A 16768-nucleotide genomic window follows, 5' to 3' on the forward strand; every position below is an offset into this window, starting at 1 on the left:
AATTTTGTGTTTTATTTATTGGCTAGTCAATGACTGAATAAAGAATTGATTTATTGATTATATATGCTAAATGTGCTCAAGTCAGACATACATATTATTCCCACATATCTGTACAACATAATTTTAAACATTACATATATTCTGATAATGTCATGTATCTTTACATGCATACAGACACACACACAGGTTTTCTGCCTGTTCAAACTTTTACTTTTGAGCTAGAATATCTTTGCACAAAATTCATTATCCATTTTTTACTGATATGTATGTAATGTTAAACCATGGCTTAGCATTAGAGGCGTGAGCCTATCAGCTGTGCATACCTCTCTTGCCCAAACCTCCTCTGACATGTTTAAAAGGAAAACAGAAGTTTTCTTTTCCAATTAAGATTAAACACAGTTTGTCAAGTCACACAAAACCTAAATTGAGTTTAAGTGTAAATGCAGTTCATAGAAACAAACCAGATTTAGTCTCCGAAATTGACATTCTATAGTCCCAGTGTAGCATGCTATACTATGTAAACTGAGTGGTACTATAGCAGTATTTCTTTCAGCTTTCAAACAGCTTTCTCATAGCCATAAATTCATCTATGTGCAAAACAATCCCATGGCTCCTAGACAGCATCTAGACAGTCATAGGATTGTTTGGATATGCAGCTTCTGGTTTGAGAAGCATTTTGGCCTCAGAGCTGGAGATCTGAACTCAGATCCTCCTCTACCCTCACTTCTGGCCAGCAAAAATAACTTTGCAGAATGGATTTGGCTGGTGTTTGGGGGGATGGGAAGAGAAGCAGACCAGTACAACCAAAATAGGGGAATCCTGGGGGTATGACAGCCTTCTCTCCTCCTCCTTCAACATGCCACAACTAGACAGCTGAAATCAATAATCTAGCTAGTTTGCAGAGCCTCCACATTCTTCTCAATCAGCATATCATGTCTATAATGCTCTGAGTTCAGAGGGTTCATAAGATTGTGCCCTCAGTATATTTAACGTAATGAAAGTATGAACAATAACAGCACACCTACCTCTGATATTGTCTGGTTGGGTAGTTTTAAGAACCTGCGCTTCCTGTAGCTTTTCCCAGTTGGATTGTAAATTTGACTGTAACACGTGCTTCTTCTTAAATAGGTCATGTAATTCTCTGTCTGTGAACCAAAATGTTTTTGAATCCTTCTGTGGTATAATTTCAAATGTTTTTATTTTATTTATTTATTTAAAATTTTCTATGCCGCCCCATTCGCCAAAGCCTCGGGGCGGCTTACAAAACAATTAAAATATAAAACACTAAAAATATAAAACACATTAACATTATAAAATAAGTCGCCCTGGCCGAAGAATTAAGCAAATAATATTAGCAATTAAAATGTGTTCTTATTATACACAAAGTAATCATGCAAAATAGAGATACAAAATGTTGGATTATCTCATAGGAATGGCAAATAACTTTTTCAAATCCCATCGCAGAGTACACTTCTTAAGACACATCAACAAAGTTCAGAGATATTCAAATACATTACACAGCCCAGGAGCAGAGTCAACAGTTCATAGCATGGAGGTCCAGGAGGTAAAGCACGCATGCACACACACACATTTATGCTCTGGAGCAGGAAGAATGGCATGGTTTCTAGCCTTGATGAAGCAGCCACTAAAGGCTTTTGACATTACAGCCTGCTAGGTTTCTCCCAGTACTCAGCTGCATCATGTTAGAGCTGTCCGGTTACACAAAAGACCCTTTCCTCCCAAATACATTTTAGTTGTAGTTTGGCAACTAAAATGTATTCCTCCCAAATACATTTTAGTTGTAGTTTGGCATTTCAACAAGTTTCTTGGAGCTGGGTGGGCTTCCCCTGGCACCATTGCCCCTTGAGAACTAATAGCTGCTCAGCATCATTTGAACAGCATGTCTACTCATGAGTAAGCAGGACAAGCTTCAGAAGTAGCTTCATCCCTAGGTGAAGCCCCTCTACTCTTTAGCCACAGGTTCCCTAGATGAGATAGATCTCATCTATCCACAGTTCAGCAGTGGTGCAAGATAGTTTTATCATTGTTCTTAATTTTTAGAGTAACTACTAATCAAGCAGTCTTCCATTGTTTCTGGACAAATTAAACACCGTTTCACTCCATTTCAAACCCAGGCTGTGACAAAACAAACTGTAGAAAAGTTAAAGGGTAATGGGTGAATTCTTCTGCAAGGCAGTATATAACTCTGGAATTTTAAAGCTGAAGAGTGGCTAACTACCTTATAATTTGTTAGAAACAATGGACTGCTTGTTTTTTCAAGTATGCTTTCAAAATTCCAAATCCATACATCGTCATTTTTACCTACCAATCGTTTGTTCTGCTTTAGTTGCTTCTGAAACACGACGCTCAGCCTTTTGTATATCATGCATAGTTGCCTCCAGATCTTCAGTCAAGAATCTTCTTTCTTCTGTAAGCTCCTGAAGTTTAAGTTCTTCAAAATAATTTCAGGACAGCTCATAAAAAACAATATTTTTGCAGAATACCACAGTGTAATTTGTTTGCAGTAGCTCCTGCACATTTTAAATAATAATAGTTGCAATTATAGTACTGGCAGCAGTTCTTCAAGTATAGTAAGCACAGTGATATACTTACATGGTGTTACATATTAGATCTATTTAAGGTGAGTCTTAAATAGAGTCTTAAAACAAACAAACCTTATCTCCTGCTTAGCACTGATTGCAAGTAATAAAATGTGGTTAATTAGCGGTATTTAAGACTATAGTCAACAAGATGAGAGAGGATAGCATATATACCAGTGATACTATCTGGTTGGGTAGCAACAAGGTCCTGAAGTTTCTGAAGTTCCTTCCAGTTGGATTCCAGACTTGCCTCTATAGCTTGCTTTTTCTCAGACAGCTCATATAGTTCTCTTTCTGGAAAAGAGTTTTTTTTTTTTCAAATAAGCTTTTTAAAAGATAATTTCAAATGTTCTCACTGCTCATGAAATCAGATAAAATAAAAAATACAAAAAACAGGATTCTTTCTAAAAATGTATTATTTATTTACAATACTTTTAGACTTTTAATGGTAAAAAATGTTCTCAAGGGGTTCCTATAAATAAAAATTATCAATAAACATCAATAAAAGGGAGCAACAATAATAAAACAAACATCCAGTATCAAAAGTGCTAAAATTAAGTAATTGATTGCAACAATTGCCACCCAAAAAATCCAACTCAAGAAAACAACTAAGGAAAACATCTGAAAATGATGGGTGCTTATGGATCACAGCTGATAATGCATTCCAAAGACAAGGGGCCACTGGCAAAAGGCCCTCTTCTTCAACCTAAATGTTCTCAAAGGTAGGCATGCAAGAACAATCTTCATCATTGATCTTGTTTCAGCATATCAACCTTTTCATTTTGAATTCCAGTTTGCACATTGTAAGACAAGGCAAATGGAAATGTATCAAAGCAATTTCCATAAGACTTAAATTTCTGAGAATATCACACAGATCAAATATTTCTTGTATTTTAATTATGTTGTGAGCCGCCCCGAGGCTTCGGCGAATGGGGCGGCATAGAAATGTTTTAATAAATAAATAAATATGACAGTCTATCACAGAGATCTGTAAGCATGAGTTCCTAACTCCATTCTCAGGGTCTTCTCGGATTCTGCTTATGGTCAAATTATATATTACTTTAAATACACTTTTCCTAAAGTGTGATTAAGCCAGTTAATTAATTAATTGTGTTTCCATTATTAGTTAGCTGGGAATACTAGACGTTCTTTACTGATGCTCAGGTCAAGTATAATGGAAGGGTGCCTGGCTCATGTTTCTGTTCCCTTTGATGGCCACCATGATGACAGTGTTAACTGAGCTTGCAATATTTAATGATTTATATATTTAAATTGTTTGTATCCCATCCTTTACAGCATCTCAAGGCAGAGATAATATAAAAAAAATAAGTACGTTTTTACAATACTGAAGCAACAGCAATGCTTGATGATTTTTTTAATAAGCTGTATGTTCACCATATTTTACATACCCACAGATTCAAGTAGAGACTTCTTGGAAGCTTTTTGTATATTGGACACAGTTGTCTTTAGATCATCAGACAAGTATTTTCTTTGTTCAGCAAGCTCTTGTAGTTTATGCTCTGCAAAATAATTGCAAGTCAATTCATACCAAATATTGATATGCTGAACTAATCCAGTAAATATAACAGTGCAGTTTGCATGGAATATTATCTGAAAATCTAAGTATTAATATTTGTATTTAGTGCTAGTTTAATGTATTGCTTTATGAGTATGTACAACTAGACTCAATAATCAGTTGTCTAGTTTGTACAGTCACAGGGTGATTAACAAGACATGATGGTTTGTTGACCAATTTGTATATGCCCAGTTGTATGCCAGCTAACATGCATAATTACATTTGCTTAGCATAACTTCTCGTGGCATATAAGCCAGATAAGGATGGCTTGTTTGGGTGACTAAGAAATGACCCAAAGACATGGACTGTTGTAGGGTAGGTTGGTGCTTCATTAACCATTCTAAAAAGCTATCCTTACTAGGTTTGGACAACACAAGAAACTGCAATGTTGGAGCCTTGAATAGGAAATTCAGCTCCCGCAAGTGCTACAAACCCATTATGGCTAATAGGCTACAGTAGGCTGTGGTGATTTGGTTAGTATTATTAATCACATATTGCATTACCACCATTGCTGCTTATTTGTGTGATGTTTTTCCATTGTAAAACCATGCTAAAAATGCCTTACAGAAGCATCAAGAAAATATATGCAATTAAATATTGCAATATGTTTAAACAATTATTTATTTATTTATTTATTTATTTTATTTAGAAAATTTCTATGCCACCCCATTCGCCGAAGCCTCGGGGCGGCTCACAAAACATTAAAATATAATACATTAAAAATATAAAACGAATTAACAATATAAAATAAGTCGCCCTGACCAAAGAATAAAATAAGGAAATAATATTAGCAATTAAAATGACGTTTGAATAAAAAGGTCTTCGCCTGGTGCCGAAAAACAAATAACGACGGCGCCAGGCGGACCTCTCTGGGGAGCACATTCCATAGATTTATTTATAAATAAATAAATTTATTTATATTTATAAATCTAATGGGACTTAAATCAGATATGGGGAACTTGTGGTCCTCCAGACCTTTTGGCCTGAAATTCATCTGTCACCATTGGCTGTATTGACTACAACTAACAGGAGTTGTAGTCCATCAATAACTGGAGAGGCAGAAGTTGTCCATCCAATTTAACATACATATACCCTAAACAGAACACCTCACATTAATAAATGTACACTGAGATTAAGCAGTCCAATAATAAATCATAAGGCCAAACAAGGAGAGATGCTTCTTAGGCAACTATCTTTTCACAATGGAAATCAAATACCTTAAAACATTATTCCAGTCAGAAATTGTGTCTCATAAACCTCTTGCTTATAAAACCTCACTTTCAGAAAAGTTGTGGTTTTTTAGATTTATAAAACCCTTGTACAAAACCAAGAAACAAAAACTTTTGTTGACTCCATGTAGCATATTCAGACTATGTCTCCAGTAATACAAAGAGAATCCTCCACAGCAAAGGTGGCCATACTATGAGTGGATTTAAAATATCCTTAAGTCCAAACACAGATGTTCAAGGCTTTAATTTACAATATGCAAAACCACAGCAAACCTACCACTGATACTGCCTGGATGCATAGCTGCAAGAAACTGAGCTTCTTCTAGCTCCTTCTGATTAGATTTCAGCTTTTTCTGCAACACTTGCTTCGTAACCATTAATTCATATAATTCCTTTTCTTTAAATAGAAATAGTTTAAACTCATTTCTTGAAAACAATATATCATCTTTGCTCACAGCACTTGACAAAATGCATACAGCTATCCATAATTAAAACATTTCATATAAATGACAAGAGACATCTTAGTTTCCCCTGGTGAAGCAGGTAGAAGATAAATGAAATAAATCTGGCATTGAAGCAAAGTAACTTAAAGAGGATCTAAGTCTCTGAAAATTACCACACAAATCCCTATGATGATTTAGGATAGAGGTCTAACAACATGAACCCTTTAGAAATGCACAAGAAAAGGCAAAGCATGGGATTTTCTCCATTAATCATTTGATTAAGATGGAAACAATCCCAATTTTCCATGTCTCCTCTTCAGTGAATATTGGGAGGCTATTTGTAAATCTTGTACATAATTGGTAATATGGTTGTTTCCCAAACTGGGACACAGGAAAGAATGATCATTGCCAAGGTCTTTCAGGTGACCCAGATCATTATGGTATATTTCAAATGTTAATGGTAGTAAGTGTGCTAATTGGAAAAGAAGCGGCTTTAGTGAAGCTTGGACAGTTCCTTCCTGCTGTCTGGTCACGTTTTATAAATCCCCATGGAACTGATGCTAGAGGAGAAAAGAGATTGTACCTTTGACATTCTTGCCTTATTTATTTATTTTCTATATTGCCCGACACCCAAAGCACTCTTTAGAGATTGCTTTAGAGGAAGGTGCCATAGTTTAGTGGTAGAGCACGTGCCATGCACATAAAATGCATTTGGTTCATTCCCTGGCATCTCCAGTTAAAGGTATCAGGTAACGATGTGAAAGATCTGTCTTAATTCGCTCTCTGCACTGGCTGCCAATAAATTTCTTGTGGTAGCATTTCAAACCCCTAAAAGATTTGGGGCCAGGTTACCTGAACCATTGTTTCCTCTCATATGTACCCACCCAAATCCTAAGGTTCAGTACTACTTTTCTGTGAGCTCCTGCCAAATTAAGTGAGTCTAATGGCTACTAAGAAGAAGGGCATTTCTGTTCTGGCATCCTATTTGCAGAATGTCTGCTCCAGAAAGGCTTGGCTAATGCCTACATTGTGATTCTTTCATCTTTGGGTAAAGACCTTAGTTTCCAAGGCCCATCTTAAAACTTGCAGTTTCTGGTTGTTTGTTTGTTTTAAATGGTGACTGTATTTTAAATTCTACTCCTTCTGGGTTTTACCTGTTTTGTTTTGTTGATTTTGTACTGTATTTTTAAACTTCTATGTTAAGTTTTATCATATTGTATTTAATGGTTTTGCCTGTCATGAACCACATAGACAGCTTCAGCTATATTGAGTGACACAGAAATGTAACAAACACACACAACTGGTTCAATCTCTACGTACCACTAGGTTTTCCAATTACAGCCCTTTCTGAAGCACGGCATTCTGCTTCTAGTATATCATGTTCCATTCCTTCTAGTTCTTCAGTCAAGTATCGTCTTTGTTCAGCTAACTCTTGTAGTTTTTGCTCTACAAAATGTTAGACCAAACCATATTTGGTTTCCCTTTCAATAAAAACATACCGTCAAAGGCAGTTTCCATCTTCTAAATGAAGATGAAAGCAATGTTGCTACAAAGATTATATGACACGTACCACCAAAAGGTGGGGTTCATTTTTTAAAATTCTCTTTGATTTCAATATGCTTTTGAAAATAAAGTTGGCAACCATTCAAGAAACCTATATATTTACAAGCATTCAAATCTCTACATTGGCTTGTATGACTGTGCTGCTTTCTGCTCTGTTCAAGAGAAGATAATAACAACTGACAATCTTCTTTATAGGTTTGCTGCCCCTTACAGTTCAGGGGATCTTCAGATTGCATTACATGTATCATTAAACTGTAATTTTCTGATAGCCGTTAGGTCCTTTAATAGAAAGAGTACTTACACTGTGTTATACCATTTAACTGGTAGCATTCTGTCTGGTACTGAAAAAGTTTCAAAGCTGCTTTAATTAGTTAAGATAAAAGCTTAGATAACATATTCTTGGATATAGGGCTGGTTAATTTCAAGGTTGTGGTGGTGGTGGTGGTGGTAGTAGTTGTTGTTACCCATTGTACCGGAGAGCATCCAGATATTTTGTACAATGTGTATACTGGTCACTGATCACAGCAATTTTTATCATCATCATCATCAAAGGGTATTAATGACAATGTTAGAAATCATAGTATACATACCACTGATAGCACCTGGATGCATAGCTCCAAGTTCCTGAGCTTCTTGTAGCTCTTTCTGATTGGTTTTCAACTTGCCCAGTAACTCTTGTTTTTTTTCAGACAACTCATATAATGTCCTTTCTGCAACCAGAAATATTTCAGTCATCTTTCATAGAAAATGTTTCAAAATTCATCATTGTAACAAAAAAGAAGCAATATTTTAAAAACACAGATTCACAGAAATAACAGATAAAGGCAGGTTCATTACCTGTAACTGTTGTTCTTCCATGGTCATCAGTCTATTCACGCATTTGGGTTCTATGTCTGCATGGAGCTTGTTACCAGGATAAGTCAATAGCCATGAGTTTTCAATAGGAGGAACCCCTCCCTCACTCTGGTGTCCAAATAAAAGGGAGAGGCTCCCGCCATTTCCCTTGGTTCCAACAAGACCACCCAAGTGGGTTTCGGGATGAGGGAGGACTGACTGACCTCACATTCAGCAAAGTAGTACCATCCCCAACTTAGTGAAAAGTACCATAAAGGGGAGGGACTGGAAGAACAGCAGTACTAACTTTGCATTCAGTGAAGTAGCACCATAACCACATTAAGGAAGGGAAAAAGACATGAAGAATAAAGACACAGGCCTGGTTACCTGAAGGAGCATCTCCTTCCATACGTGCCTGCCCGCCCCTTAAGATCTGGGACAGATATCATTCTCCAGGTGCCCTCCCTGAAGGAGATGAGGAGGGTGACTACCCAGAGAAGGCCCTTCTCTTAGCCATTGAATCATATCCATAACAGGTTCCATGCAGGTTCAGAGCCCATATGTGTGATGCACAGAGACCACAAAGAAGAACGTTTTTTATTTATCATTTATTTATTTGTATTCCAACTTTCCACCAAAACTGGCGTTCAAAGCAGCAAATTACACACCTTAAAATGCAGAGAACCCACATTCAAGGTGTCTGTGAACATAATCAAGAACAATTGAGCCCCTTAGTCCACACTTACATAGATAAAATCCAAGAACCTCTCTGACACCCCTAAACTGAGGCCTTGATTAAGTGAGAAAAGCATGTACTTCATCTTCCATTTACTTTGAAAGGAGCAGGGGGCTATAAAAATTTCCTCTGGTACTGATTGTCAGTGTTGGAAAGTCAGCTCTCATGTCAATAGACTGCATTTAAAATCCATTCAGCACTAATTAACATGTAGCATGAAATCTACTGAGGTAAGTTTCTCAGCAGCTCTAGAATCCTACAGTTGACTTCAGTAATGGGAGCTGAAGGGATGGGAATGCACCCCTATCCAGCCCTAATAAGACAGTTCTCCCCCGACCCCTCATCTCCTCCCTCAGATGACCTGAGCGATGAAAGTGATTATACAGCTTGCAACACTGAAGTAATACCCATACTACATACCTCCATAAAACTTATTTTTATTCCCTACTTACCAGAGGGTTGCGAAAGTGCATGCCCTTCTAAAGCAAGATCCTGTGCTTTTTGTAGCTTCTGTGTAGTTTTCTCTAGATCTGTAGCTAAACCTCTTCTTTCCTCAATTAGCTTCTGTAGTTTATAATCTACCAAATTAATTTATAACTGGTTATCAGTACTAATATACTTTAATTGCATTCATTAGAATGGAAATAGATATACATTGTCTGTACATACTTTAGTAAAGGCATTATTGCATTACTCATTAAACCTCAAAAGTCCATGTCCATCTCTGCCAAGTGAGATGTGAAACTGAAAGAAACTTTGTTAGTAAAAGGGTGTGCCATGTATATTGCCCCCTTTTCAACAGAATCTTCTAGTTTTCTTTGTTTGGGCCTGACTAAGTGTTCTCTTATCTTTCCCAAGCTTATAGGTGCTTAGGAAAGGGAAAAAGGACAAGCTATCCCATTTCTGGTACCAAGGAGTTATGATGGTTTCCAGAACTTAAGCTTCCTATTAAAATAGGTTTTTAATGGATCCAATCAAGGCAGGAAAGCAGGGGTTGACAGGGGCCATATGTGGATTTCACAGAACATAGGAGGCCTTATTATAACGAGACAGACCTAGCTGAGTATTGTTGACTCTGACTGAGGATTTGCAGGGTTTCTGCAAGGAATTTTACACTACCTAGAGATGCCAGGAACTGAACCTGGGACTTAATACATGCAAAGCTCCTCTTACAGGCCTTCTGAAACATACAGACCTTGTTCTCTGAAAAATCCCATCACCATTATATGAGTAATGGGTTTCACCTCTCTGTACATCTTCTATTATCTACGTCTCCCCTCAATAATATATTTGCCTGGTCTGTCTCACTGACTTACATCTATGGCCTGGTAGCCTGCATTCTTCCCACAGCTGCTGGCAGCTTATGCTCTTTACAGGTTTTTGAAAAGTGGTATTGAAATGGTATTATACATAAATAAAGAACTGAAATAGAACATTAATTAAAATAGTTTATATTAAATAATGTAGGTGATAGCATGAAAATCACATACCACTGATAATGCCTGGCTGGGCAATTGCAAGAGCTTGAGCTTCTTGTAGCTCTTTCTTATTGGATTCTAACTTGTCCAGTAGCTCTGCCTTCTTTACAGACAATTCATATACTTCCCTTTCTGTAAAAATAACAGAATAGAATAGTTTTGAATAATACCTTGAAAATAGTTTCAAAATTCATCATTGCTTCTAGTCATATTAAATAGACCAGATAAGTTAAAATTGTGTGTCAAAATATGAAATATCAAAAGATGAAACACTTAGAGCAGGGGTGTCCAAACTTTTTGCAAGGAGGGCCAGATTTGGTGAGATGAAAATGTGTGGGGGCTGACTATTCAGCCTGACATTCTTTGAACCATTAACATTAAATGCAAATGAACTATTTTATGAAAGACTAAACAAATAACTTAACTGCACTAATGTGAAGGGTGATACTGAGATCTCAACTGCATTATATAGGCCAGGTCTGGCTCAAAAACAGTGGTTTTGATGCGCAAGATGTCACGCAGGTGAAAGTCACTTAGTCTCGTCCTCACACGGTTCTTGTTAATGTTCATAACCGAGAATGTCTTCTCGCACAAGTATGTCAAACCAAACAAGTTCAGCACTTTCTTAGCAAATGTTCGAATCTCTTGGAACCTGTCTTTATCAAGCTGGCAGTAAAAGTTGACAAGAGCGAGCTGTTGGTGCCTACTACGACACTCGGCATCACACTGCAGCTCAATAAGCTCCAGCTGCAGGTGGTCTGGAGCGTCACCAGGGTCCATAGAGAAAGATGAAAAAAGCGTGATCTCCTTTTCAATAGCTGCAAAATCCTGAAAGCGCTGTTGAAACTCCTCAGCCAGAGATGAGATGTCTGCTTCATACCTCCTTATTTGCGCACTCATATTGTTCTGTGGAAAACTGGTCATTATTTCCTGCAGTGATGGGAAATGTGTGGTATTGGGCTGCATTTGTGACAGGTGCCTTTGGAAAAGTAGCAGCTTGATCCCAAAGGCTTTGATATGTGAACACAGTTGGCTTACCACTGCATTTTGCCCCGGAAGGCTCGTGTTCAGCATGTTCAGATGCCGTGTTATGTCAACTAAAAATCCAAAATCAGCCAGCCAAAAAGGATCGGATAGCTCTGGCATTGGTTGTCCCTTTTTTGCCAAGAATAGTCCGATTTCCTCCCTAAGAGAGTAGAAGCGCTGCAGTGCAGACCCCCGACTGAGCCATCTTACCTCATTGTGATACACAACATCTCCGTATTCAGCCTGGATGTCGAGTAGAAACTGTTGAAACTGGCGGTGGCACAGGGCTTTGGAGTGAATATAATTAATAGCCTTCATCACCAGTTTCATAACATGATCATATTTCAGATGTTTGGCACAGAGAACTTGTTGGTGAATAATACAGTGGAGTTTTATAGCTTTGCCTCCTTCTTCGCTGACTTTGTTACAGACTAGGGTTGATAATCCACTTTGCTCACCAGTCATGGCAGGTGCACCATCCGTAATAATCCCAGTGACTTTATTCCACGGTAGTTTCATGTCATCTATGGTGGAACAAACAGAAACAAATAAATCTGTTCCTCTTGTTTGGTCCTTAAGGCTCTGGAGGTCAAGTAGCTCTTCACTCACGTTCATGTCATTGTCCACTCCTCTCAAAAAAATCAATAACTGAGCGGTGTCAGATGCATCCGTGCTTTCGTCACAGGCTAACGAAAAAAAGTCAAACTCCACTCCTTTTGCCTCTAACTGTCTCTTAATATCAGATGAAACGTCTTCAATTCTCCGTACCACAGTGTTATGAGCCAGGCAAACATTGGCAAACTCTTGCTTCTTCTCAGGACAAATTTTCTCCACCATTTTCATCACGCAGTCTTTAATAAATTCACCCCAGTAAAAGGTTTGCAGTGCTTGGCAATCAGCGTTGCCACCTCGTAGCTCACCTTTGTGGCATTTTCATTTGACTCACGGGCTCTTGTGAAAAAGCGCTGCTGTGCCGTTAAAGCAGCTTCCAGTTCCTTCAATTTTTCGCTGCATTCGTTCCAGTTAGCTTGTTGTAGTTAGCATGTTTCGTCTGGTAGTGCCTCTTGATATTGAATTCCTTGAAAACAGCCACAGTCTCTTGGCAAATTAGGCAGACACAGTTGTTTCATATTTCAGTGAAAAAATACTCCAATTTCCACTTGTCCTGGAAGCGGCGGCCCTCGCTGTCAACTTTCCTTTTTTTAGTTACAGTCGCCATTTTAGAAATGGGCACACAAGCCTTGTGTCACAAGGGTCACGCGGCGAGAGTGCTGACTCAGGTCTACTGCCATCTTCTGATGAAATATAACTACCAGCCTTGAAGGAGCAGGAGGCAGCAGGGGAAAGCTGCGGGAACCGCTGTGCAGTGAAGGGAAAAACACCGGCCGGCGGGGATGAGTGACAGGCTGAGCCAGCAGGGAGAAGAGGCTGCGGGCCACTCGAAATTTGAAAACGGGCTGCAATTGGCCCCCGGGCCGGACTTTGGACATGCCTGACTTAGAGAATGTTCAAATTCCCAGTTCTGAAGCTAGAGATAGTACTCTGACTGTGGAGTTAGGAGTCAGAGCCCTAATCCCCTTTCCACACCCTTTTCTACCTAGGACAAAACCAACCATGCTCTACAAGGCCAAGAAAACAACTCCAGTGAGAGAGTAATGGGAACATTCTAAGGGCAAGGAAAGGGACATAAGAGAGGGGGTGGCCAGAATATGACATATCCCAAAGCCTCTCCAGCCTTCTAGTTTTCCTTTCCAAAATGTCCCAGCTAGACAGCCAAAAGTTACTAGTGAAAATGCAGAGTGTAAGAAGTGGGGAAGCAGGCTGCATCCAACAATCTTCCCACTCTGTATTAGGTGAATGTTTGAGTTTAGAGATTTCCACTCATTTCAATACAACTTCACTTTTATACAGCAACCTTTTATATGTAGATAGATAGATTCTTGTAAGGGGGTGGACAGTATACTGACCTGTACTGACCACGATACATTGTTCTGTCTTTTAGTCAAAAATTACTGTGTGATGAAAGTAGTTTTTAGCATGGCATATACCCCAATAGATGGACAACAGATGGTCGTCCTGTAGCCAAATAGTTTCGTGTGTAATCACAATTTATATAGGTCTAAAACAAAGCCATGCAGCAAATTGGACACCCTCTCCAGGAACTCAAACTCCTGGTCATGGCAAAGTGGACCAGAATCTAGGAAACCAAAACAAGGCAATCCGGAAGATTTTTCACACAAGACAGATTCTTGCATATCCATAATCAGAATCATTGGAATGAGTGTATATGCACAGCTCCTGACCCCCAACTCAGTATCACATGCAGCCATCAATGATGAAAATGTTATCCACTCCTGTGTTGAGTTTATACTACTCAAATCCTAGGATAATTGCAAATAAAATTAATACAAATTATTGTTTCAGGATGGAATTTTCAGTATGTCTAGATCCATAAATTATGTTTTCTCTCCCTTTCTTAGCCTCAGCAACACTAAATCACAATGCATAATGGGTGTCTTTTATAATATGCAAAATAATTTATTTTTTACACACCAGCAGGTTGTAGAAATGTTCTTTCTGAAGCATGATGATATACATTTTGTATATCATCTGCAGTTGACTCCAGTTCTGCAGTCAATATTCTTCTTTGCTCTGCCAACTCTTGCAACTTATGCTCTACAATAGTTTATTACAAAGTATCAATACAGATGAAAATAACTGCATTAAATACAATAAGAATAAACAGGATTATCTGGAACCTTACAAATATAAATGCTAAGCATTTACCTAATGTGTGTTGTGTCACTTCATAGAAGTTCTCAAGAACCCCCCACAGTCTAACATGGTGGCTAACTTGTGGAGGTATTTCATCGGTATAGTGCAATGGTTAAAACCAGACAAAACAAAAACAAGTAAATTATACCAACCAATGAAAATATTCCATTAGTATTACATTGATTATACATGCAGTATTAAAATATAATAATTTAGGTAAGTAATGGGCACCAAGTTATAAAGATCTTACTTTCAGACAAAAGTATTTACTGAAACAGTGCTGTGGGCTGATTTGTCTCTAAAGCAAATCAATGGGGACAAACAGTTTTGGTAGTATGGGGCACTCACCCTCCATCTGAATGCTCTGACATCAACTGATTATCCAGCGCTTCTGTTCATATAGCCTGCTCTCTGGAGATCCTATCAGGTATTTACACAAGCGTAAGAAATCACAATATACATACCAATGACACTGCCTGGCTGTGATGCTGAAAGTGCTTGAGCTTCTTGTAGCTCTTTCTGATTAGATTCCAACTTTTCCAGTAACTCCTGCTTCTTCCCAGATAGTCCATATAGTTCATACAATTCCTGTTCTGCAAATACATATATTGGATCATCTCTTTAAAAACTAGTTTCAAAAGTCCTCATTTTTCACAAAGTTATTCAGAAATGACATTTACAGTGGTACCTTGGTTCACGAACTTAATCCATTCCATGACTCTGGTTGTGACCCAAACTGGTTGTGACCCACGTCAAATTTCCCCATAAGATTCAATGTAAATAAGGTTAATTTGTTCTGTAACTATTTTTTTAATCAGAAAAATTTGAAACATAGTGACAAAGAACAACAAAGTAACAAAGTACTGTACAGTACAGTGGAGAACACTAACCTAGGTGTGGGGGGAGGTTATTGTTTTGAGGGAGAGTCCCCCTCCATAAGGACATTGGGGAGATTTCTTTCAGGGGTTTCCTCTCTTCTTGTCTCTTAGCTGCAGGGTCAATTTTGGTGAAAAATCTGTCGATAGTCACTTGATGTTTTCTGTGCTGCACAACCCTCCCGAAATGAGAGACCACGTTATCGTTGATCAGATTCAACATTCTGTTTGTTACAGTTATGTTGGGGTGCTGCTTCTCAAAGAAATTCTGGCACAGGCATGCTCCTGCAGGAAAGACGGGCGCAATCTCGGCCATCTCCTCCCCCCCAAAACCAGCACAATCAACCCCCCCCCCCACAACCAGCTTTCCTGCAGGAGCATGCCCGTGATCATGCACATCTTCACTGCACGAACGCCACTGCGATCATGGCCATCTCCCCACTTGGGGGGCAGGGGTAGGGAGATGGCTGCAATCTTGGTCACCACCCAATGCGGAGTTCACGACCCAAGTCAAAATTTTCATGAAATTTTTGTTTGTGACCTGATTTGGTCATGAACCAAGGCATTCGTGAGCTGAGGTACCGGTATACTAGGGATGACAGAAACAACAGATTGAAATAAGTTTTCAATCCTAGGTACCTGATCTAGGAATACAGCAGACCTGATTTTTACAAGTTGTTCAGAATCTGCAAACTTGTGGACCAGTTTTTTTTTTTTTTTTACTTTTGGGGAGATTTGCACAAGTGTTCATTACTACAAGTGTATATTAGCATGAATGTGCATTAGCACAGATATACATTTGCAAACTTGAAAAACATTCTCACAGATCCCCCAAAATAAATCTATGCATGAGTGGATGGTGGAATGAAAGATGTCTGAAAATCGGCAAAACACAGGCAGAACAGATTTAATAAGGTCCACTTACCACTAATAGTTACATTTTTAAAAAATAACATATTTCTCATTTGTCAATAAACCTTTAAGACAGGGCAAAGAAGTAAAAGTCACTCCTTCTGGGAATGCAACACAGTAATCCAATAACAGAGCAATCCCAAAGCTGCATTATGGTGGGGTAAAGATAACTGCTACTTCATGAGTAGAATAGTTGATAGAACTAGTCCAGCTTATGGTTAGTCCAGGAAAGGATGGAGAAGCACAAATGAAATAAAAGGTTAAAAGGCTACAGAAACGTCAAGCATACTGTAAAGCTAATTATGAGCTAAAACGTAAAGCTAATTATGAGCTGAGACTTACAAAGAATGTCAAGAGCAACAAAAAGGACTTCTATTTTCATGTAAATAGCAAGAGGAAGGGGAGACAGGTGGTGGGGCTGCTTAAGAGGGAGGGAGGGAGGGGATCTGGTAACAGATGTAAGGGAACAGGCACAGATGTTAAATGATTATTTCGCTTCTGGTTGGAGGAGATCCACCTGGGGGGCCAGATGAGGTTGGGGTTATCGGGGAACAGACTGGAGTTACTCCCCTAGAGTTAAACTATCCCTTGAGTGCTCCCCATCTCCCTAGGCAATTGATTCCATTGTCATACGTCTCTAACAGTTAGGACAGTTTCCCAGATATCTAAACAGAATCTGGTTTCCTGTAACTTGAGTCCATTATTCCATGTCCTGAACAAT

At 38.6% G+C, this 16768-nt stretch overlaps 1 protein-coding gene across 1 annotated transcript in view; it reads right to left on the reverse strand.

Annotated features, from left to right (window-relative positions):
- CCDC7 (coiled-coil domain containing 7) overlaps positions 1-16768 on the reverse strand; it is a 125608-nt gene that overhangs the window by 70238 nt on the left and 38602 nt on the right. The window contains exons 12-20 of the mRNA XM_044425013.1: positions 14725-14853; positions 10472-10591; positions 9434-9559; positions 8002-8121; positions 7169-7294; positions 5683-5802; positions 4010-4120; positions 2775-2894; positions 2327-2452 (exon numbers count right to left, since the gene is read on the reverse strand). Coding sequence (XP_044280948.1) covers positions 2327-2452; positions 2775-2894; positions 4010-4120; positions 5683-5802; positions 7169-7294; positions 8002-8121; positions 9434-9559; positions 10472-10591; positions 14725-14853 — 1098 coding nt within the window. The remainder of the gene's footprint in view (positions 1-2326; positions 2453-2774; positions 2895-4009; positions 4121-5682; positions 5803-7168; positions 7295-8001; positions 8122-9433; positions 9560-10471; positions 10592-14724; positions 14854-16768) is intronic.

This window comes from Varanus komodoensis, unplaced genomic scaffold, assembly GCF_004798865.1.
Source record: "Varanus komodoensis strain SLA01 unplaced genomic scaffold, ASM479886v1 scaffold15, whole genome shotgun sequence".
NCBI classification, from domain to species: domain Eukaryota; kingdom Metazoa; phylum Chordata; class Lepidosauria; order Squamata; family Varanidae; genus Varanus; species Varanus komodoensis.